Here is a 24,461-nt window from a genome sequence, read left to right as displayed (position 1 = left end):
GTATAACCAAATGAAATCGACAGCTTTACGCAGGGAGTAAAAGATGAAAGAATATACCTGTATGTTTTTCAGTCCACTCCAGTCATTCATCTCCAAGTCTTGCCTAGAATGATCCTCTTCAAGGACTCCTCTGACTCTGGAAACAGGGAATACAATGGGAACCACTTTGATGCTTTGAGCCTAGTGCTTACTTTTAGCAAAACAAATACTTAAAGGAATCCCTACGCTATTGATAGGTCTCCACCACTGGGAAGTACTCTCAAGATAGTATGAGAAGGATATTGGTCTCTGGTCCTTTGGCGTTTTGAGAGGCTGTCTTCATCACTGATCCCTGCCATCAGGTATTTTAGCCCTGTGATCCAGGTGCGTGCTTCCTCTCCACTGGAAGATACCAGGTCAAGAGACTCCATATGGTCACCATAGTAGATGCTGAAGCAGCAGTTGGGATCAAAACTACCATCGGCATGGCGCTGAAAGATCTCTGATTGCTTCCCCTCACAAACCTCCTGAATAGAGTCGATAGAAACTAGAATGACAAAAGCATGTAGTTCATTAATGACTGTTGTATGCCCTAGGCCAGACAAGATGCATTTATCCTGTAGGGAAATCCTGTAGAGAAAGGGCCCAAACCTCACATCGCAAGGTCCCTAATTAACACAGGTTTTGCCTGCAACTCATTTGAAACATACTACACTACTGCAACCTGCATAGCTAACAACAGCAACTTAATCTTCATAAACTATTCATCATAAAATGATTTACTGCCCTTTAAATTAAAGTACAAAATTCTTCTTGATCACCTATAAACGAGCCAAATCCTTCACGCTCATTTGTTTGTAAGAGGGCAAGACTCTAGGAGGAATCAGAAGAAAGGTTCTGTGGTTGACACTCACTTTTGGCTTTCTCATTCTTTCGAGAGGGTCTCCAGCGAATACATGACTTGTGCTCATCCAAGTAATAGAAGCGGACCAGCCCTTTGGAACCGCCACGGAGTTTGATCATTTGGGTACCAGCTTGCATGGAACTCATACATCTTTCCACTGAAGAGAGAAATAAAGTCGTATCAGTAAGTCAGACTTTGCTCCCTTTAAAATTGCCTTTACAGGAAGAAAACATATCAAGTAGCTGCCAAATTAACAGTTCAAGTCAAAGGACAATTTCCTGTATTGTCTAATGTAAGAGGTGAGGTTATATGATCAAAAAGTCAAAAAGCTTCTTGGCAGCTGTGGACTTCCCTGTAAATGTGGAAGTTTTCAATCCTATATTAATAGATATGAAACATACATATGTTGGAATCGGCGCAAGGTACATACCCTTCTTAAAACCATCTCAAATGCTTAATTTGAGCTCCTACAATATGTAAAACTTGTGCTGGACACAGTATGAAATTTCACTTGGAAGTTTGGTTCCTTGGCCAGCAAAAACTAGCATAGTTTCATCCATGTCAGGAAAGTTATTTTCATTATGCCTCATGTTTTTGCCTCTTAAACATACAGTAACCTTGTGGCATAACTTCAACAAGTTTTCTTCATATTCCTCTCCGCAAATTCTGGAGTTCCTGTCAGCAGTATCACTGTTTAGAAGTACCATGGCTCCTTATGAAACAGTTTAGTTTGTTTTCTGTCTATTCAGAATCCAATTAAAAAAAAAATTAATTACACAACTTGGTCATCAAAAGTATTCTAGGAACCCTGAAAATAATTCAAAGGCTTTTACATACAAATGACTTAAGAGTTAAACCGTTTTCAGTGACTTAACAATTAACAGCAAGAAGGTGATTAGAATTCAGTGTGTGGCTACAAAGATGAAGCCAGCTTCAAAGGCCACGTTCTTATAAAGAGGTGATGAACAACAGAGTAATTTTATCCTACCCCAGTTAGGGAAAAGCATAACCGAACAAAACCCCTAACAAGTAGAAGGGGGCATTATTCTGATTTGCCTTCTCTAATATAGATAGTATTTTGCTGTGCTTAAAAAGATGCCAAAAAATTCTTCTTAGGAAGAAGCTGAAAGAACAATACTGAGCAGATATTTGCACTGATCAATGTTTTCTGTAAGGCACTCAGATACAACAAGGATAGGTATGAATAAAAAACTATCAGTATTTTTCTTTCTGTCCTATAACATATATTATGAGTAAATCCTCACATTTGCATTAAAGTGGATGCGAAATATCAGTTAAATATAGTTTTTTATGACTGAATCAGAAAAAAAACATCAAATGCTAACAAAGTTGGCTTTGTAGCCCATAACCTGGTGCTACAGAAGACCTGTAATCTTCTCATAACCGCCTCAAGTTCAGAAGCCAAATTCTACAAATACTTAGCCAGAGAAGCTGCTCCCAGCATGTGAACAATCCTAATAATCAAACTCAGAAAAACACCTCTCCCTATTAAAGCAGTTACAACATTAGGAGCTAAAATGCCTAGTGGATCTACATAATTATATTGTAGCATTTAGTCCTAATTCATAAACATTTAGCCATCGTTTGCCAATACCCAGAACTGATGAAACACAAAGCTCATTAAAAACACACTAATAAGTACAGTATAATAGAACTACTAGCAGCACACTTATTTGGGGGGATTTAGCTAAACGAATAATATTCACCTTCTGATCACACTCTAAATCAAGCTACTATCAAGTATCAGTTTCTAGAATAAGCACAAGGAAATTCAGACATTATTCCTAACTTGCTTGTTAACAGCAAGGTATCACAATACGTCTGCAAAAAGGAAACCAGATTTGTAAAGGAAATGTTTGATCTTTCACAAGAGAAAGAGTCTGAGGCAAAGCTAAGCTGAATTTATTAGCATCATTATTTTGCAGCTCCATTAGTAAAAATATGACATTTTTAGAGTGACAGAAAAACACTAGGACTTCTGCACACCATGAAAAAGCTTTATAGCCCAAACATTTACTTCTCTCCAGACGCAAGAATGCCCATTTTCATTACATACAGAGCCATCACAAAGGCATTGCATGTCTGCTGTTTACATCACACTTTTACTTGCCATCCAGGCCAAAGAAAATAGAAAGTTGAGATGGAGTATCAGCTTTTCCTCTCATTGGTTCTATGGATTAAGTCACTGATCCTACAAATTTGCTTCTAGATGTTGTAGCAAGAACCTAATAGATTTTTCTTCTCCCAAACCACTTAAACCCACGTTCTCCTAGGAGGAGGCCTTTCACCTATAGTGTACTTTGTGTCTGGCCCCTCCTGGGGATTTGGTGGCGTTAACAGCCCATGCAGACAGTGGCCTTCAAAGAACGAAGTCCTAGAAGGAGCTCCCTCAGAGAGCTCTGCTCTGCCTTGGCAGGGTTCCTCCCCTTGCCTGGGGAGCTGCTGTTAGACTCAGGCTCTTGCATTTGAAGCTCCTGGGAGCAAGGCTGCAGCAGTGTCTATGCCTGCCCAAATCGGAGGCATTCTTTCAACATTCAGTTATTGCAAGGAACTAAGCTTGACAACATTAATGCAAACCGTTAGTGACTGGCTATGTCCCAGGAATAAATGCAGACACTTATATTTTCTGCCAGATCTCCCCTTTATTTCCCACAATGGCAGTGCATAGCCTGTGACTTAATTTTCCTGTGGCTTTTCTGCCTGGTCTGTTTAAGGAAAATTAAAACTATGACCATGTCCAATGTATTTATGTATATTTTTTTCAGACCTAGAGATCAGCAGTGTAAATTACCACTCAGATTCTAGATGGAGGAATGAAAACTAATACATATAATACATATTCTAGTAAGTACAGACTGATAAAGAAATGTGAGGAAGTTCTGAGATCAGGCTCCTCTTTTATCAGTCTGAACATATAGATTATAGACGAAACAGTGTCCAAACCAAAACATTCATTCCATGTATTCCAAAATGCATCAAAATCCACACAATCCTTTGGGGAAATTCAAGGCTACCTCTCAGGCCAAAGCAGAAACACCCAAGAGAAGCAAGGTAGAGTGAAAAAAAAACAAAAAAAAGGAAAAATCATTGATGTTCCTGTGTTTTAGAGCTCATATTCAGACAAATTCAATTAATTTACTCAGGAAAAGAAGGTCCAACAAAATAGATTAATTTAAAAACAGATCACTAATCATAAAAGAAAATTTAAATTTAAAGCCACAATTGTACATTGTTTACATTAATAAAATATTTACAGAGAGAAGCTGTTAAATTAAGAACAAGATAATCCCTCATGTAACATTTTATTTCTTAAAGCTGATCCCTTGGCTTCAATCATAGATGCCCTTAAATGAAATCAATGTGGTCAGCAGGTATTAGTCATAAAAGCAAATCCTGTGCTACGGCTCAGAATTACTGGAATTCACTACAATATCAGGTCCAAAGTGGATTCAAACTTTGCTCAACCATTTCCTAGACACTGCAATCTTTTCAATATCTGCTTTCATTCCAATTCAGAAGAAAAATAAACACTTCTCAAATTTACCATGAAATAATAATTATGGAAAGCTTGAACTTATTTTCATTTCATGCGGTTTATAGTTCTTTTGAAGAAAAAAAAAAAGGTCAAAATAACTAATAAAAGAATTCTATTAGCACTAATCACACAGACTTCAAACCACATAACATTTCCCAGTTCCCCTTTGGAAGTTATTGCAGTAAATAATTTTATTTTAAGAAATGAGAAGAGCAGAAATGAGAGAAGTATCAAAGACTGCACCTGTTACAAAGCAGAAAATAATAAAGAAGCATCAAAATAAAAATACACTTTATACAACATGCATTTACTTTGATTTTACGTGAAGTTAGAATATACTCCTTGACTGTTAAAATTTTAATGAGCATCCTCGGATAGGTTTGTTAATGCAGCTGTTCATTTCTGTTGCAGGATTGTGCACCCAAACCTACCCAGAGTATACAGCACCTCAGCAGCCGCCCTGCTGCTAGTCCCAGCTGATCTGGACACTGGACTGTTCTTTGGTGATTCAACACACAATTGCAGTTAATGTTTCCAGACACAAACCTGAGTTCAGTTCCATTCAGTGTACCAGGCAACTGAATGGTCAAACCACACCAAATACTTGTTTTAAGTATCTGTTATCTTGGGCGTGGTGGCACAAGGAAAGGAAAGCACAAGAAATGTCTTCCTTCTTGTGTCAGGAGAAGAACAACAGCTTTTCTGGATCCTACCAACACGACGGGAAGGAAAACCTTTAAGGTAATGCGAGGCATTAGCCTGGGGTAGCTAGGCAAAGACCAGGAGATTGAGATGGAGAGGGGAAAGAGTGCACCTCCACATCTCTACGTGTGTATATGCACTGAAACACACACCCTTACCTGTCTGTGTGACTGAAAGTTTACAGCAATAGAGAGACTGGCAGAAAACTCTGCAGGAAAAAAATATCATAGTGGTACTTATATCAAACAAAAAATAAAATCTTTTTTTCTGAAGTCTTTCACAGCATGTAAATGAGAATAGCACGCTGATGAGCAGACAAGTATAACTGCTTCTCCTTAACATTGTTCTGATACCTTCTTTAAGGATGCATTTCTATATTTCAAATAAAAATCTCTCAGTCTTGCAATGAATCATTTTTTGGAAGAAATGGCTCCTAACTGTGTTCAATTAGGGCTGAAGTATTCTTCTTGGTTAAATAATATTTTGCACTTCAACAGTATCTTTTTGCAAAATTCAGTTGAGGTTCAGCTCTCTTTTGATGAGTTGCCTCAGTTTGCATCTGGACAAAACACAGTCATGGAGAGAATATGGATCTCTGTACTGCGGCAACAAGCAATGTCATGGCAGAGCAGGAAACGGAAACATAGAACACTTAGTTCCATTCTTGTTTTCATACAAAGTGACACTAGACTGATGCAACAAAAAGACTTAAAGTGATATAGTAACATTTCTGGTTACGATAAAAAGTTTTAAAATAACAATAAATAACAAAACTACACTAATCATAAATCCCTACAATTTGTCCCGATACAAGAAAAAAAACAAGAACCCAATTTCATGCTTATTGTTAGAAAGATGTTTTAACGTCTGTTAATTAATTATGGTTCAGTAGCATTATCGCCTTTTAGGAGGTTCTGGGTTTGATGTGAATGTGTGAAGGAGTGGGAGTATTTTAGCATGTGAGGACAAAAAGAAGTTAGGAGGATTGAGTCACTGAGTATTTTTATACATGGACCATCTTTGTCAAAAGATTCACGTCCGAAGTTCAACACAGCTCCAGGTTATGTCACACAGCTCTGGCCCTAGCCAGTCTCTTCTGTCAGAAGGCCAGCATTGCACAAATCTGCTGAGTTCTGCCCTGTTAACAGATTCTGACAAGATGCACCCTGATTGTATACTTAAAACAACCACTCTTTAAATACTATAAAGAGAGGAAAACAGATTTCAGAGGCTTATTTCTCTTCAGGGCCTCCAGAAGATGCAACATGTTTGTGAGCCTAGAGAAACCCCTCCAGTACATGTGCACTCTAAGTGCAAGCTGTTCCCTTAAAATATTACCAAAGCAAAATGGCTTTCCCACATGCAAACAGAGGACTTTCACACTTGCCATACATTCAGCACTGCAGATCCACTGAAGAGATAATAATTGCTGTGGTTTTTAAAAGTCTCACTGGAAATGGTTTTGCAGCTATACCTGGTTCATCAATAGGTAATCCAAAGAACTGACTGGCTCCAACTATTCCTGTCAGGAATATCTGTTTCAGTTTAAAATATTTTTAAAAATCAATATGTAAATATAATAATATAAAAAACATATAAAATGTGTAATATATATATATAATATATCCAGTATAGTGTGGTGGGAATTCTGTTCAGCTGAAAAGTCTTGGAATTAGAAGATATTTTGAAAATTCTGCATATGAACTGTACAATTGCTTTCTGTGAGCTTGAGGAACCTCCATGACAGTTCATCATACCACACATAATAAATGTCCCAGAATGTCACTTCTGACCCTGAAGACATTCACTCAAGTAATGGTCTTATCACAGAAGCTTTAACATTAACTGTTGGCTACAGCAACCTGGTTTTGCTCCTTATACAGGCACCTACATTAATGGAATACATTAGTAGTAATTCCTACTTGACACATTGCCTTATGAATCAAATGAAATGCTATTAAAACCAACTTCTGTTACAGAGAGAATTTAGCATCCTGTGGCTCATAATGGAGCAAACCATTTTTACTTATTTTTTTCTTTAAACTTTACTTATTTATTTTGTATTTATTCTTTATTATTATATATTTAAAGTAGTCTTTTCCTTACAACATGAACTCATTGTGGGAGATAATGGTTCAGTTTTCTCTTACATAAAAACTGGACTGTTCTCACTGTGTGAATTTTCTTCACACACACACAGAAAACATTGAAACCAAATAAAAACCCCCAACCAAACAAAACAAAACAAACCCCACCAAAACAAACACACATACACAAACAAAAAAACCCCACCAGAACCAAAAACCCCAAAAACCAGAAAAGGAGACATTCACACAGTGAGTGGCATGATCAAGAGTTAACCTAAGGTATTTTCTGTCTACAGCGTTCATAGATCAGGTACAGCAGGCTGATTTGCATCATTATGCCAGGATCCAATTAAAAACCATACCACATCCAACTTCATTAATCTTCATTTGTTTCCTTTCGCATACCAACAGTCTACAATCTTTTAAACCAACCATCTTATTACTAGTGCAAGAACTTTCTCCCCCTTATTTGCTCTCACTGACTCAAACCTCATGAAATTTCAGGACTTTCACTGGCAAAAAAATCTTAAAGTATCTTTGAAAAAGAAAATTTCTGTATAATTCTGCCAGGACAGTGTTTGCTGCATACAAAAGAAAATGCAAGACTGAACCCATCCTTAAAGCACACAACCCCTAATAAAGCGGATGTTAATGGGAGAAGAAATGTTCTTAATCCTGTGGAAATTAGGGTGCTTAATTCAAGGTCAGTCTGTCAGCTCTCCATTTCTTGGTTGAGACTTCATCAGCCATCTGGATCCAGGGAAATGCAGAAGCAGAGTAGGATGGCATTTAAACTGAAGGAGGGTACATTTAGCTTAGATATTAGGAAAAAATTCTCTATGAGAAGGACCAGGTTGCCCAGAGAAGCTGTGGCTGCCCCTGGCTCCCTGGCAGTGTTCAAGGCCAGGCTGGATGGGGCTTTGGGCAACGTGGGCTACTGGAGGGTGTCCCTGCCCATGGCAGGGGGTTGGAACTGGATGGGCTTTGGGGTCCCTTCCAACCTATGACATGAGTGGCCCAGGAAGACTACTATTAAAATGCATTTACTGGAATAGGAAACATCTCATTTCTCTAGCCATTTCCAACTAGGTTTCCTGGGTTTATTACCTATTTAAAAGAAAGGCTGCTATGAAGCAAAAACGGACCCTTCTCAGGTAGCTAGTGAAGCTTAAGGATTTTGACATTGTATATCAGTATTCAGAAAACAAACTCTCAAGAGCCCAGTGACCTACTATGGAAGAAGACAACAGAGATACTTCTAAATGTTCATTTCAAAGACTGAAAACTACAAATATTGCATGAAAAATCAAAGAGTTAAGAGGCATACAAATTCTGGCAGATAGCAAACCTATCTTACTGTGGGTATGGAGAAGGAGACAGATTCTATCCATGTGATTTCAAAAGGTCTGCACATTTCAAAATATACAACTTTGCATTTGTTTTTCCAGAAGAATGTAAAGAAATCAATAATGATGTTTTAACTGAGAGGTTCCTGAAGACCAAAAGAACTGCATTAGCGACGATGCAAAATAACATAGGACTAGGGCTGTGTCTCAAGACCTTCTTTTCTGCTCCCACACACTACTGCTAGACAAAGTTCTCACTAAATAAGATTTAAACATGAAAGCTTTCAAGATTATACCATCTTGTTCAATTAAGTGGCAGGTATTCAGCCTGCATCTTACCAATATGGCCGATTTTCCATCTTGGAGAAGCTACGATGCTGCCACCAACCCAGAAAAACTCTTCAGCCAGACGGGCCACTGAGAACTTATTTTGAAGCAAGGGAGATTTTGAGGCATCCATATCTGAGATAAAGGGCAGCTTCAGAATGGAATACAAGCACTGCAGGCCTTAGTAGAGATCAAGATTCTGTAGTACACATTTTCAATGTAATAGCATAAAAATATTATCAGGAAAAAACAACATAATCGGTGATTTCCAAAATCCAGTGGTATTTTTCAGGTTGTTACAGAGCCGTTACACAGTAAATTTAGGCCTCCTCCCCGTCCAGATTTAGAATATTAAAATCCCAACAAAATCCTTTTCATTCTATGTGACGTACCTATGTGTCTATTTTTGAGGACTGGGTTGCTTTCAGTTCAACATTTTAAAGAAGACACATGATAGACACAGACAGGGCCATGAGGCATGTAGATGAATCCATTTCTGGACAAAAAGGCCTCCCGATGATATTCTTTTTCCTACCAGCTGCTAAGAATCCACCAAGACATTATACCGATTTACAGTTGTTGGTTTCTCCATGCCGCTTCCTCCTTCTGACAGCAATTCCTACATTGAGGCACCTCTTTTATATATTTGAGTACTAACAGATTTGCAAGTCCCCCTCTTGCTGAGGGCTCTACTTGCTCTTCAAAACCAACCAACAATATCCATTGCAGTAAGTGCAAAGTTAATAGTACAATCCATTCCCCTCTCTGCCTTCCTGAGCCACCCTTGCCTTTCACTGTGAAACTGTCCAGGTGCTTAAGCTCTTCAGTCTCTCTCCAGGTCTGAAAAAAAACCAATCACATTTTCTTCTTTTACAGCTCTTCAAAATATCATTGTACCAGCCTTCATTTTTTCTCAGAGGGTTCTCCTCAGCATTTTAATGGACATGCCTGATAAAAGAAAGAATGTTTCTCTCTAGGCAGTAAAAACTAGATACGATGCAAACACAGCAACACATGTTTGCTTGAAATCCTAAATCCATCATACGCACTAATCCTAAAGCCGTGGTTCTGCCCTATCCAGTCAAGGGATTTAGGTGACACATTACAGCTGTAGGGGAAAAAAAAAAAAGGTTAAAAAAAAAGTGCTTTCTTCTTCACCTATGTTAGCAGCATCTTTCCACCTCACAACCACCCATTTAGGAATGTCTTTGCAAACAGACACAACCCCATAGAAGATGCTTGCTTAGGACACAAGCCAGGCAGCTACGCCGTAGAAAACAAATGCTGTACACAGAAACCACAAACAGTGAGGGTGCTTGAAAACTGACAGAGATAAAAGCAGGTAAGGATTAATTTTTAAAAGCCCTAAGTCACTACCTCATTCCATTTGAAATGCATCCATTAAACTCAAAATAAAATCCCTCATTTATGTTATCACAACCTCTTAATCTACATTAAGTTCTAAGTACAACATACAATTGCTCTTGCCATCTGTGAGCTGTACAAGGAGCCTAACACGCTTCTAGCTTGATGAGCTAAACACAAATTGCCCGTTTAAAAACACATTCATTAAGTGCTTCCTACTCCTCCTTTCACAGTTTGAAAAAGCCTTAGAGGAGTTAATTCTAGAGATGATTCACTCTCAAATAGAAGTTGTTTATTTCACCACCTATGCCCAGAGTTCTTATGTTAGGCTGGACTCAGAATTTAACCACAGATTAATTCCAAATAAAAAACAAACTGGGTCTGCACTAAGGGTTAACGGTGGCAATAACACTACGTACACTCTTGTCACGTTCTGCTACTTATTCAAACACTTCAGCAATAGCCTTCCATTCTCCTAAGGCACCTTTCAAGAGTAATTTAGTGAGATGACTGTAAACTAATTGTCACCAGAGGAGGACGAAATTGTTCTGTAAAATGCTGAGAAGCATATATCCACACAACACAAAACTGCTACGCAGAAGGCAAGACCCCATTAAATATTGTTCTAAAGATCCTAATCCTTTTCTCAGAGGAAGCAAGATCTAGCATGGGCCAGTATGAGAGTCGAGAAATGTGAACTTAATTACCTGCTCTACCCCATGCTTCTGTGAATTTCTTAAATAAATCAGTAAACAGCTTTGTGGGTAATTTCCATGGTATAGAAATAAGATCTTAAATGAGGAGAATGACATTGTTGTACCACGTAAGGGAGGAGATACAACTAAACTTTAAGGCTCTCAATTATAAGACGACAGAGTTAAGATAAACTTTTGCAATAAACCAAAAGTATTGTGGTGGTTTAGCTCCTTTTTTTTTTTTTCTCTTGCAGCACTAATCAGAAGGATTCCTTGCAGTCTTCCAGGTTGTACATGCAACAAAATCTCAGTCAGCAGTCAGCACTCTGTGTCCTAGCAGCAAAGGGTACTCCTTTTAAAATTAAAACATTAATCCTGCAAGGACATCCTAGATACTGCATTAACCATTTATGTGTTATCAGCCTGGGGACAAAGGGAAGGGAGAAACCTAACTCCTATTGCAGCATTGTCCAAGATACTAGTTTCACGGTTCAGAATTAGAATTCTGCACAAGCAGGACTTTGTGGATTTCTTTTGATTCAAGTACAGAGAAATGCCAGTGATTTATAGTACCAGAAAAGAACTATTTCAATGTTGAAGTTAAAGTTAGATTTGTAATCCAAAATCCACCCATAAAAGGTTAATTTAAATCCTATTAGTTGTCACTGTCAATCCATCCTTCAGGCCTCATAAGAAGATGACCACATAAACAGAGAAAAAGAAAAATCTTTCAAACGGCCCCTCTACTGATTTCGCTGAATACTAGTTAACAGTGTGGGAAAGCAACAGGAAATAACAAAGGGTTAAATGTGACATAATCCCTCTCCCAACCCTTAAGCGTACTGAGCTTAGTACTTAGGATATAAGCCTATCAAAATGGGTTTCTATTCTTGCCTCACTTGACGTTCTCAGAAAAACCTTGCTCACCTGACACAACATGCAGATGAAAGACTTCTTTCCATGGCACTTTGGAAACATTATTCTCTGAGTGTAACAAAGGCTTTTCATGACACAAAAAGATTTGAAAACCAACAATGTTTGAGTCCGCAGGCTGGCCTGTGACTTAGCTAAAAGTGGAACTCAGAGTACTTGATGAACAATGCTAGAATGTCAAAAGTCTTGTAAAAGAAGATATTCACTTCAAGAATGGCAGAAAAGTCAGACTCCATATAGAGAAAGAGCATCTTGCAGAAGATATAGGAATACAACATACATATGGCTTGGAAGATGGAGAAAAGTGAGCAAAGTGGAGATCCTCCTGAGATAAATGGGTTTATCATTAACGCAATCCATCAGGATGGATGGATTCCTTTCCAACATGCATGCTTTACTGTTGAGGAAAGGAAAAAGAGTTAAAAATTATTTGATACACAGGGAAACAGCTGTAGCCCTTAAAATAGAAAAGATTAAACTAAAAATTTTAACGCGGGAAATTTCGATGCATAGGTCAGACTTTGATCTCTCTTTTGTCTTCTGTACATCAGGATTCAAGCAGAAGATAAAACAAAGAAGCAACAGAATTAGGCTCCTGTTGTAGCAAGAAGCTTGAGTGTATCAGGTAACAACATGCAGACACAATTTCTATGCTTCAGCTGGCTACTACCAGTTGAAGATGTCACAGAAAATACTTCAGGTATACTTAATAAACTGGCTTTCAAAGTTCAATATATTGATTGCCAGATACATTAAATATTACAGACCTGATACTGTAATTGACCTGTAAATCCACAAGGATTAGACTTGCAACTTCACAGCTATGCACTCCATTTACCTATCCTTGCACAAATACACTACAGACCCAGTTTATCAGATTAACGAACTAACCTCATCACAAGAGGCTGATTCTAAAATACTTAGAAACACATGGGCAGCAATTAGTGATACACGCATTAACTTTAATACAGGTATCGCTATTTCCCACCTCCCATACAGGGAAGTCTTGCTCATAATGGCTGCAGAATAAAAAGAAAATGATTGCCAACGCACAAGTCAAAGTAAAAGGAGGAAACAGAAGTTTTTAATGTAATCTGGCACACTGCCATTTATCTGTACACTCTATCTCACTTTTATCCTCCCCATTGCACTTTCAGCTGTAAACACCAGTCAAAAAGCCTTGGAAAAACTGCAGAAATTACAGTTACAGCTACATCTTAGACACCCCAGCCTAAGATCTTCATATCAGTTAGTAAGCCTGTTACTGTCTTCTGAAGTACTAAATGCCAAGATGTTTCTAAAGGAAATAACAAAAGCAAAGAAATCTTATTGAAATGCAAATCACTAAATACAGTTTAGAAATACATCTGAATTACAGTAAAGGTTGAAAACCCAACATACATAAGCACAAACATGAAGAGCAGGAGCACAGAAAGCTTGACTTGATGAACCAAAGTCACGATGCTCATTCACTACTTCGAAACGTGTGATTTATGTTTCTTCCCTTTCCCCCAGAAATGCTGCTTCCTAAGGGTCTACAGCAGCATGTTCTTTCCAGCAAGACCAGCAACTCAGTTTCAGTTTCTCCTCTGCTGGAGCCATTTGCCGTTGGGTTTCCATGGTGCTCTATGTTAACTGCTATGTCTCTACGTGCAACAGCTGCCTATGTTTCTAGTGTGACCTCTTCCCAAGAAAAGGGATATGGGGAGTATGTGCTGATGGAGATTAGACAACATCTGGTATATTTTTCATTTTTATTTGACAACTAAAAACTTCTGCATTATTAAGAATTCACTAAAACAATCACTTTTAGATGGTTTTGGTAACTTCCAAGGCAGGCAAAATTCAGATACACCGAGAGTTACAACCAAATTTCCTGCACTCATTAAACTGCCGATTCACCGCTCAGAAAGGCCAGAGAACCGGCTGGACCACAACATTATCCTAACTGTATATAAGCTGCCTTTTCCCTAATTCTACCATAACCCCATACTACTGACCTTTGGCATGGACACAGACAGAGCTATAGTCTACGACAGACTGCTAGACCATCTGGACAGCAACTCTAAGCACAGTAATCCACACTCAAGACTAAAGCCACACATCTTGCCTGTGGAAAGGGGAAGCCAGGTTATTTACTAGCTTCTGTTTCTCACCCACCATGGTCCAAAGCTTAATATTTTTGCACTGGCTCAGAATATATTCAAGTTACTCAGTTTGACTGAAATACATCTGTCTTCAGTATGCATCAATTCCACATCACTTAGGTCACTAATTCCACTGGGAGAAACAGCAATAGCTGTAACGTTGCGTGTCCTTTCAGTATTGCAATTCACAATGTGTAAGCTCTGAGACAGCCACTTCAGCTAAGCAACCACAGATATGAATATTTCCAAAACTCTTTAGAAAGCCGTGTTATTAAAATGAACTGATCCTGAAATGCCTTGATTTACTTTATTCACGTGAAGGAATATTAGTGGGATTGGAACCCATTAGCAACAACAGCACTAACGCAATGACAACAATTAGTCTCTGCCTCCTTCCATGATGTTCAGTTCTCCTGAGCTCATCTGAAAAAAATTATGCAATTACTTTAATTAAATGAGAAAAGGCTTTGTGTTTTGAGCCTTCAAGTAGGTTTTGCGTTAAGGAAGACTGTTTCTTTAACAAATATATTAAGATTCGTGTCATGTTTTATCAAAGAAACCATAGAAATATTAACTCTTTTCCACTTAAAACATGCACCATCTTTGAGATATTTCTATTATTTTAGCCTTCAGTAATTAACATATAATAACAATAATCTACTAACAAACTCTACTAAGAATTCTGATGCTGGATTTGGCAAAGGAAATTCAATTCCCAAGATATCTTTAGTAAAAAGAATTTAAAAGCTATTTGAACTTTTTTTTCCTTGAAAAAGCTGTAATAATAAAATTTTGTTGATTGTAGAAAAATGTCAGCATAAAATAAAGATTTTATATATATATATTAAAAAAATGTTGCTCTAAGGTCACCTTGTTTCCAATCTCTCACTTGTATAGGAAAATGTCCCTACACACTTAATTGAAGTAAGATCTTAAACTCTTTACATTTAAAGATCTTTCAGCACTTTACCATCTGTTCAGTGACATGGGTCATAAACACTGAAAGGGAGATTAAGACAGGTTGAGAGGGAAGAAATCCATCAATATTATTGAACGCCTTCTATGAAAACATCTCTAAGAATTCAAAAATCTAACACAAAATTGGTGCAGAAAAACAGGACTGATTGAAAGACATTCAGAAAAGACATCTGCTACTGAAATGCACCGGCACAAATTGATTTTAACTCACTAACTTTGCTTCCGTATTTGAGGTGAATTTTAATGTATTCTACCTGTAAAAGATTCAGAACTCTTCTAGACCTTCATTTTCTGCCATGTGCATTTAAAAAAAAAAGTGACAGACTCCTTATTTCTCAAATATATACCAGTTTCATACAACGTGGAAAAGCTAGAGCTGCATTGTCTCCAGGAATATCTCAGTCTCTGTCTTCATTCAATGCTCTCCTGAGCTTCTGTGTCATCCAAGAGACAACCTTATGAGGGTGTACTGTAAATCAAGAGAAAACAGTGGGATTAAGCCACCAAGCTTAAATCCACAGTGAAGGTCATCTGCTCTCTCTTAGAAATACAGGCAGGTTACATGGCAGCACAGAGCTGCAGAAGCACAAAGAGGGAATTGCAAGGTGCTTGCTCAGTTACAAGGGTTATTCTGGGAAGACGTAGCTGACAGGTGAGAGTGGAGAGCTTCCTCTAGAGCCACTAGTTTATTCCATCCTTTGCTGAAAACAAAATGTCAGAATCATTCATACAAAAAATTAGAAATCTGTCTGCAGTGAGGCAAAGCAGATGGCTTGTATTTAAAAAATGTGAGAGCCTAGGAACTTCAGTAAAGAAATGTATCCACCTCCCATCTTTGTGCCTTATTCCTACAAATTACAATAATCAGGCATGCTTCTTCCCCATCATAAGGGACATTACAAAGTTCCAGCCTCTACTGAGAGGTATGACAAACAAGAATTATTTATCTAAATTTCAAATATCACAATAACTTGAAGATGCTGAGATTTGGCTCAGAACCATATTTTGGCTCTAAACTTTGTTAACAAGGACACACTTTCATAGGGACTTGCTTGATCTTCAACATTTTCTTTGGACTGGTATGAGAAGGGGTGGGGAGGTGACACTTTATTTTTCGTTAATTATTAGCTGTTTCAGAAAATATATATTTTTTCTTGTTTCTACCTTGCAAGAGAACACAAAGCTCATGTTCACATCCCTTGTTAACATTTTAATGGGTGACTGTTCATGAAACTAAAAAGAACAGGTAAAGCAAGAATTTTGTAATCTGAATCCATGCCACAGTTCACAGTGTGCAATCAGTGTGTATTCTGAACAAGAGAGAACATGAAGCACTGAGCAATGATGACAGAAACATGATTTCAAAATGATGGGGTGCACTGAAATTTCCAGTAGTGCCTGTAGCCATAGTACTTGACTACATAGACTGTGCAAGTTATAGGTTAAAATGGAGCCGAATCTTCCATAGGCTAAAATAAGGCAAACGCACTCTCATGGGAGATCACTGCCTCGAGTTCCACTCCAAAAAAGTTGGAAGTTTTAATATTTGTGACAGAATTATTGAGAAAGCACAGTCAAACACTTGTGGTTTTCTTCAAGCAGGAACCACCTGCTGTAATTCCTGAAGGGGAAAGATTACAAACAGTAAGGAGCACAGTTGCACAGAGTGCAGGCTGCTGAGATGAAGTCCACAACAAGCTCAATGACTACAAGTCAATATAGCTTATTGCCCATTTTTTTCTTTTAGTCTTGGATTCAGTATAGTTCAGATAAACATACAGGAAGTATCAACATTCAACAGTAGTCCCACAAGAGATCATTTTGGTCCTTGACAAGAGAATAAAGAAAATATTCCTTTAAAATTAATTTGTTGTGCAGCGTTCATTTCCATTGTGCACTTGTTTCTCCCACATATAGATAAATGTTAATGAAGAGGAAAATTTAATCCTACATTCATGAAACCCTGTCCAGAATTTTCCAATTAAATTATTTATACTGAAAGTTCTTGGGTTTTCACCTGATCAGAAATAAAAATGTAATTTATCTGCCTAAAATTTCTAGAATTGCTACGGAACAAAATCTGAAAGGATATTTGGTTGATAAATTCCACTGAGAAATACAGCTGAGAACATTAGTTCATGCTAAGAAATAGAGAAGCTATTTTTGGAGGCATTATTTTTTGCAGACTCGTTCCTCAGTTCAACTAATGGGATGTTGAATGATAGATTGTAGAGTTTCAATCACCTTAAAAAAATAAAATCATTCTACTATAAAAGGGTGATGAGGTGATGATTCTGAACAGGCAGCATTGTATCTGATTTCTACCGGACTTCTAATCTTTTACTCTGTATTAAAAATAATATCTAATTTACTCAAAGACAACAATGCCACAGGAAGAAACGCATTAAAACTACAAATCAGATAGTCTGTTCAGAATCACTGCTCTTCCCACAGTGTCTGAATACATCAGGAAAATAGCCAAGGGTCAGTCTTTGGATCAGAACAAAAATTTCTGACAGGAAGAGAAGATGCAGGGTAGCCCAATTTTCTCCAGTATATTGAATTTGTGAACTTTCACATTTTTATTTTTGCTTAATTTCACACATGCATTTTTTAATAGCAGCACTGGTGTTTATTAGAGCAGTAAATAAATTAATAAAGTGTTTAAAAAAGGGAAAGAAGTGTAAGTAATCTCTATTCCAGAGGCACATAAAGGGAGAAAAGCCTGAGAATGATTCCGTGTATGCTGCCTAGGGACTTCACTAAATGAGAAATACATCAAATCACTATACCTTCAGTAATAAACCATGGTTTCTTCTTCCCAGTGTTCAATAGCCTTAGATTCATGTTAGTTACTTTATACTCTACTTTTTTGATAACAAACAGGTAGAATTGCAGAAGGAAAGCAGAAGGTACATTCCACAAAATTTCAGACCTCTATTCCAAAGAGAATGTGCTTGTCAAAAGTGGATTCAGTACTTCCACTGAATGTGAGGTGAGAACTGAGCTTCAGAAACATTCTTCCATTGCTTTTTATAAGTACAATTGGCTGCACAAGGTGCAAGTCAGTAAGAAATCAGAGGTGAAGTGTTTTCTGAAGACAAAAATAAGCTTGCTTTTTTTCTTTTTGTTTCATCCATCCTTCTTTTGCATAATAGATGCACAGTGCTCATCGTTCCTCTCACTCCACTGCACTCATGCAAGTAGAGCAAAGGCGACTGGATATACTATCTTCAACTGAGTTCTGGTCACATTTTTATTCTCCAGAACTGCTATAACCACTCTAAACCTCCTGCTAAATGAATGAAAGAAAAGCTGTTCCTCCCTCTCACAAACAGGAACACTACCAGAAAACAATTTCACTGAGACCTTTCTAGGATGATGTAATATAGACACCCTCCAACACTTAAGGTAATTTTAAGGTGAGTCCACAACATATTAACTTGAAGCCCATAGCAATTAAGCACAACGTTCATAAATGGACTTTTCTCCTCAATATCATTTGAAAGCAATATCCTCATTTTAGGATAAGGATCTGAACTTGGACAGTATTAAAGTGTGGATCTGATTCTGCTTTCCATCAAGACAGTGTAAATCCTTAAAATGATGTAGAACCTGTCATTTTAAAAAGGTTGCCCTAATTTACAATAGACCATCTGAAAGTAGGATACTTGTGCTTTCCAGGTTACGGATGTTGGATCTCAACTCCAAATCCAACTGAGTCAATGGAATGATATGTTTTGTAACCAATGTCCAATTCTCCACAAACTTCCTTGGACAAGGGAGGCGGAAACAACTTCCATCCCAAGTAAAGCAATCATGCTAAATCTTAGTAACAGAGAAAACAGAGTAAGCAATACACATTTTTATTTGACAATAAAATATATGCATTTATCATAAATATTGATAGTATAGAGATATGCTCAACCATACACAGAATAAGCAGGTAAGTCATGCTCAAGCCAGTTTTTAACTAGCTTGGCAAAAGGATGAAAGAACCATGTCCTAGAATCTGTTTTCCAACCTCTCCCCAAGGACCATCAGTCTGAACCCAAAAAGTACTGTTGACTTTGGGTTTTGAGCAGTGTTTATTACACTGGATTCTTAGCTGCAGCAAAAGGTAGAAAACAACTACTCCAATACAGTTTTAATAATGATATAAAGATGAGAAAGCCTTCATCAATATGACTTTTTTTTGAGGAAATTTTTCCTGATCTCCGTGAAGTGGGCAAACAGCTGACACACAGCACGTGGCTACAACAGGTAACAAAGTGGACAAAGAGGAAAACATTGAAAAATCACAAATTTCAATCTCACCAAATAGACTGGAGTGAGAGGAAACATGAGCCTTAGTTAGGTCTTCCAGAGCTTTTTGAGGCATTACACTGGAAGATGGTTGACAACTATCACATTCTTAAAAGACTTTCCCAGACAAGATGCTTTACTCAATATGTGGCCCATTCTTCTCCCAATGGTACTGACAGTATGAATTGTTTCTTTAGCAATAGCTGAACATTTCAGAATTACTGGGAGCAAGTAATTTTTTAGATAATCACCTATGACTCGTTAGCCTCTAGGCAACCAGAACCTCTTAAAAAATGAGAGTGGCAAGTCACTAGAATACTGAAGTCTTGAAAGCCAGCACATTAGTGCCTCTCATAAATGTTTTAATAGGACATCATATGAAGACTTTCAGAGGCATTCATATACTATGGAATTACTGGCTTCAGTTGCATCACCACTGATTTATAACTGAGAGGAGAATCTCATTTCCTCTTAATACTACAGATGACAGCAAGAAGGTGGCCACCCTTTAAAAAGAAACTTCATTCGACCACCCTGCCTGCACCTTCAGCTCATGTAACCTCTGCTCTTTTAAGTTACCCCACTTGTTTTCAAGGTGCTTCCAATAGCTAGCTTAGAATGACACCATCTGGCAGAAACACTGAGTTGGTGAACATCCTTAAATCTGTCTCAGCATTTTTTAACTGCAAACAAGGAATGAACCTGAATAAGTGCTACATGGATGATTCTCCACGTAGATCCTCAAGTGAGAGCCCCTCTCTCATACCTGCTTTCAGAAGTTGGACGTCGAACCTAATAGTAAGAAGTCAAAAGGACTTGAGGTGACAAAATTCCTGCTCCATCATACCTTCCTCGAGGACCTTGCCTGTTTAAAGTACAATACATCCACAATGGTACATCAGGTTTCAGAGAACAGTAATTACATGAGTAATACTCGGGTCGTCCCATCATGACATTTTTCAAAACCAAAATATTTTGGTTTTCAGTCCTAAAACACTACTGTTAGAAAATGCAGTCAATAAAAGCGAAAAGGTTTCAATCAAACCGTACCACTTCAATCAACTCAATCCAAAACTTGGGGATTTACAGCTTATGAAGTTTTGAGAAAATCATCTTCCTTCCTTGGAACAAGTTCTTGCACATAGGAAATAGTTTCTCACCATTTTCTCTATCTAGCATCTTGTTAAACTAAAGCTTGCATGCTTCCAAATCTCTAGACTCTAGGCCAGAAATATGGCACAGGTAAATAAACCGTTGTGCTAAGTTTTAAAATATGCTTCAAGATTTTTGCTATTTAAATAAATATTGACAATGCCTAAATGCATCTCATCATCCCTGCTTCATTCTTAACAAATCTCAAAGGAAAATATTGGTTAATGTTTTCCTTTTTTTTTTCTGATGCAAGCTGATACTCTTTCATTATTTACCTGAATTATTTGCATAGTTCTCACAATCATCAAATCTCTCACAGACTAGAAGTATTCTTGGATTTGATATTATTTTTATTAATAAAGAATATCATTACCAAAATGGTCATAAAATACAGAAAAAACAACAGTCATTTCTATTTACAATAGAAAATTTGTCTACGTGATGTTCTATGGCCATCCTCTTTTTGTAAATTACAATTCTGCTCTATAATGAGACTCTTCCAAGTCAATTTGCTTTAATTTTTGCATTCACATCGTTCTTCAATTACTGGAACAGTTTTTGCTGCAGTGACTAGTGACTACACAGGTAGTACACACCTATCTGCGTTACCTTTTCTCACCTTCTGAATGAATAGCATTGCTCTAGCTTATTTTTAGTATGCTAATAATAAAGACATGGAGGAGTAAAAACCAGAGTTAATGGATACAAGGTTTGGTTCCAGCACCTAAACATCAAGTTAGATCCAAGCATTTTTCCACTTTGGTAAAGTTTTAATCTAGATATTATTTTTTCAGCCAATCTTACAAAAGAAAAGCAAACTGTAATGAATGTGTCCTTCAACAGATATGGCAAAATTCATGAATGTGTGACTAAGTATTCTATTAGTTGAAAATACAGGAAGTCTGCCTTCCCAAAGACATGAAGGTGCTAGAACAGTATCCAAGTGCACATACTTCTTTACTTGTTGCATAACTACTGCAAAACCACATGCCTAACAGGCATAAAATACAAAATGCGTAGAGACAAGCAACTAGGCATTTGATTCAATTAAAATATATCACAGGTGAGGGTTTTCCTCTCTGGGCTTTTACTAAATAAATCAACAAGAATACAAAGCTTCTAAAAAATAAAAACTGGGCTTTTGAGAATTGGTCTTGAATTCATATAATTTCTTAAGAAGCCGTCACTACAGGAGGTATGACCTCCAAGTTCAAATTGCAGAAAATCGCACCACAGTTTGAACAGCTTGAGGCAGTTCAGAGAGGACTGATGAATTCATGCCTTGTATGACTCCACCAGAGAAATGTTCAACCCAAACTGATTCTACGTACTCTTACTGGTTATAAAGAAGCTGTACCTAATTAGAAGCAAATCACATATTTTTAAAAAATAAAACAATACAGGTGACTCACAATAGTACTGGAGTCTCTTTTTCTCTCTTCTAATGTGGGTAGCAGAAGGTCTACAGTTAAAAATAGAAAGCCTTTCTTTATGGTGACAGCTAGCTACTTAAGCTAGCAGAAAAGGGACATGAATACACCTGATGCACTCCTTTGCACTCCTCATGCAGGAAGAAGCAGCCATTAGAGATGCATGTATTATTTAAGGTTTGGTGGTAACAAGAGGCAAAGGTATCGTACAGCAAAGGCTGCCTTAAACTGCTATATATTTGTGGTAAGCATTTAAGTTTGAATAACAGAAAACAAGTGTCCAAGAAAGCCCTGTACTTTTCTCTATAGCGAAACTAATTTCCCGCAAAAAGGTGGTTAAAATAACATTTCCCCTTACCTTTATCTGGGCTGAGGCATTTAGTGGTGCTTGCATCATCCATATTCCAGTGAGAGAAGCAAGTGAACAAAACACCAGAGGAAGCAGCAAAGACCATATGTACATCACTGATATTTCAAAAGACTCTCTTAAATAATGAGAAAAATAACATTGCACATTGGTCTTCAATGCAAGATCAGAAGGTTCCTAAGGATGCTTGCTGCTTCTGGTCTGAGCAAGCTCATTTTTTATTCCCTGTATAGTAGTATATCAGGAGCTGCTGACAGGTAGAAACCAGCACAGGAGCTCAATGAATGTTACCAGCCTTTCACTGCAACTCAAGTGTTCAGCCACCTGGGATAATCGTTTATTAACTCTTTGTTTCCCCAGTCTCAGATATGATATATGGATGTATTTTTCTTCACTCCTTCAAAAAAGAATTGAAGGAAAAACTTGTGGATGTTAGGAAATAAGTACTAAAGACAACTCAGTTCCTCTGGGATGTATTTCAATCAGTAGGCAACAAACATCAATGGCATGCTACTTCACTTAAGAAGAAAAAAAAAGTATTTTATTTTAATGCCTCCCCTGTGTCCCTACAGCATCCTACATATTGTTAAGGTATCCTCCCATACTTGCTTAAGCTGAGAAAGCAAGTTACTGATAAAAATAGGCAAGCTGTTGTCTTCGGACTTCCGTCTGATTTCTTTTCTTGGCAAAGACCATGTATTTCCCTCCTTTTTAACTTGCAAGGAAATATCAATGCAGAATTAATGGAAAAAAGCTAGTAAACAACGCACATAACATTGTATGCTGTGTCCCAAAACACAACACACAAGAAGGCTGCCTAAATTCTGAAGAAGAATTTCAGCATCTTTACATGATGGTGCTGCCTAAAAATTCCAACCAGGAATAGTTTCTGCCTGTCCTACGTGCCACTGAAATACACACAGGATAAGACAATTTGTGCCTTTCAGAACTTGAAATCTACATAAACAGGATTAATAAATGAATGGGAAAAAAACCTCTCTCCTTTAGAAACAGAGAACTGATGCATGGGGACAGGATAACAAGGTTAACACTATTCTGCTCAAAATAGATGGCATATCTGCTCCAGAACCCTGCAGGCATTCACCCCACACAGATTTAGCAGACATTGCTGTTCTTGATCCTCTCCCCACCCCAACTGCAGTAAGTGAAGTAAATCCATTTGTGCTGTTTGACATTGCTCTGGTCCCTTATAACACCCCATTTCAATCTTGACCTACTTAAATATGTATGTGAGGTGCTGTGTAATGCTTACCATTTTCTTTCTCCCACCCCATTCAGTCTTTCCAAACTAGAAATGTCGAGTCTCATTCATAGATTCCAGTTGTTACAGCTAGATTGTCCCCCTGTTTACATTCTATATCATCTTTGCATTTTAGGCATCAGTCAGCATTCCAGACAGAACAAGATCTTTGCAAGATCTGACACGAAACCCCTACAATTTTCATTTAGGCATGAATCCCATCGTCCTTATCATCTAAGGAATTATTTCAGAATTTGGCTCAAGCCTATTTTCAGCAAAACATTATCCTATTTGCTTACTCATTTTCAACTCTAGCTGTGTCCCCTGAGATATCATCTCCTGAGCAACCCAGTTCAGGAGCACTTGAGGAGCACTTATTCCAGGAGCCTCCTGGGATATCATGTATTTACATCACATTACATTTGGGGTATTCCTATTGCATCCACTGCATTTTTAATACGTACTTATCAGGGCAAATACTGAGGACCCTTGCTGCTGTGCTGCACTGTGCAAGCTCAAGCTGACATAATATACATGACAGGCACAAAATTACTGCATACATCATGATGATTTTTTTACGTATAAAGAACCATAAGCTGTATATTAGGTTGAGGTCTGGCAGTCATCATCCTCCAAGCTTTTGAAAGAGATGATAATTTCATGTATAGTCTGCTTGACTACTGATATACCACTTACTCAAGGATAATCAGGGACAATCTGCTCTACACAGAAAGCAATATAGATTTCATGTGCTAGTATATTAATTGCCACCAAAAGCAAGTCATGAACTAATTTAAAGTATTTTTAAAGGCAAAATATATGCAGCAGATGTATATATTCTGAATGCACACAGTACAGCCTCACAGGATGCAGTATTCCTTCAGTGTTTTCCATCCAATTTAGACTTGCATGTCTAATTTAACTAAC

At 37.6% G+C, this 24,461-nt stretch overlaps 1 protein-coding gene across 10 annotated transcripts in view; it reads right to left on the bottom strand.

Annotated features, from left to right (window-relative positions):
* Positions 1–24,461, bottom strand: part of PLCH2 (phospholipase C eta 2) — a 116,392-nt gene that overhangs the window by 42,990 nt on the left and 48,941 nt on the right. For 9 of the 10 annotated variants that reach the window (XM_054849976.1, XM_054849967.1, XM_054849972.1 and 6 more), the window contains 2 exons: positions 894–1,040; positions 283–526 (listed from right to left, as the gene is read on the bottom strand). In XM_054849976.1, the coding sequence (XP_054705951.1) occupies positions 283–526; positions 894–1,040 (391 nt within the window). Of the gene's footprint in view, positions 1–282; positions 527–893; positions 1,041–22,264; positions 22,482–24,461 lie in introns of those variants that run through there. The other variant, XM_054849970.1, reaches the window with a different exon arrangement.

The sequence above is a fragment of the Grus americana genome, chromosome 21 (assembly GCF_028858705.1).
Source record: "Grus americana isolate bGruAme1 chromosome 21, bGruAme1.mat, whole genome shotgun sequence".
Taxonomy (NCBI): domain Eukaryota; kingdom Metazoa; phylum Chordata; class Aves; order Gruiformes; family Gruidae; genus Grus; species Grus americana.
Note: the sequence above shows the minus strand (reverse complement) of the source record. Positions and strands in the feature narration are given on the sequence as shown.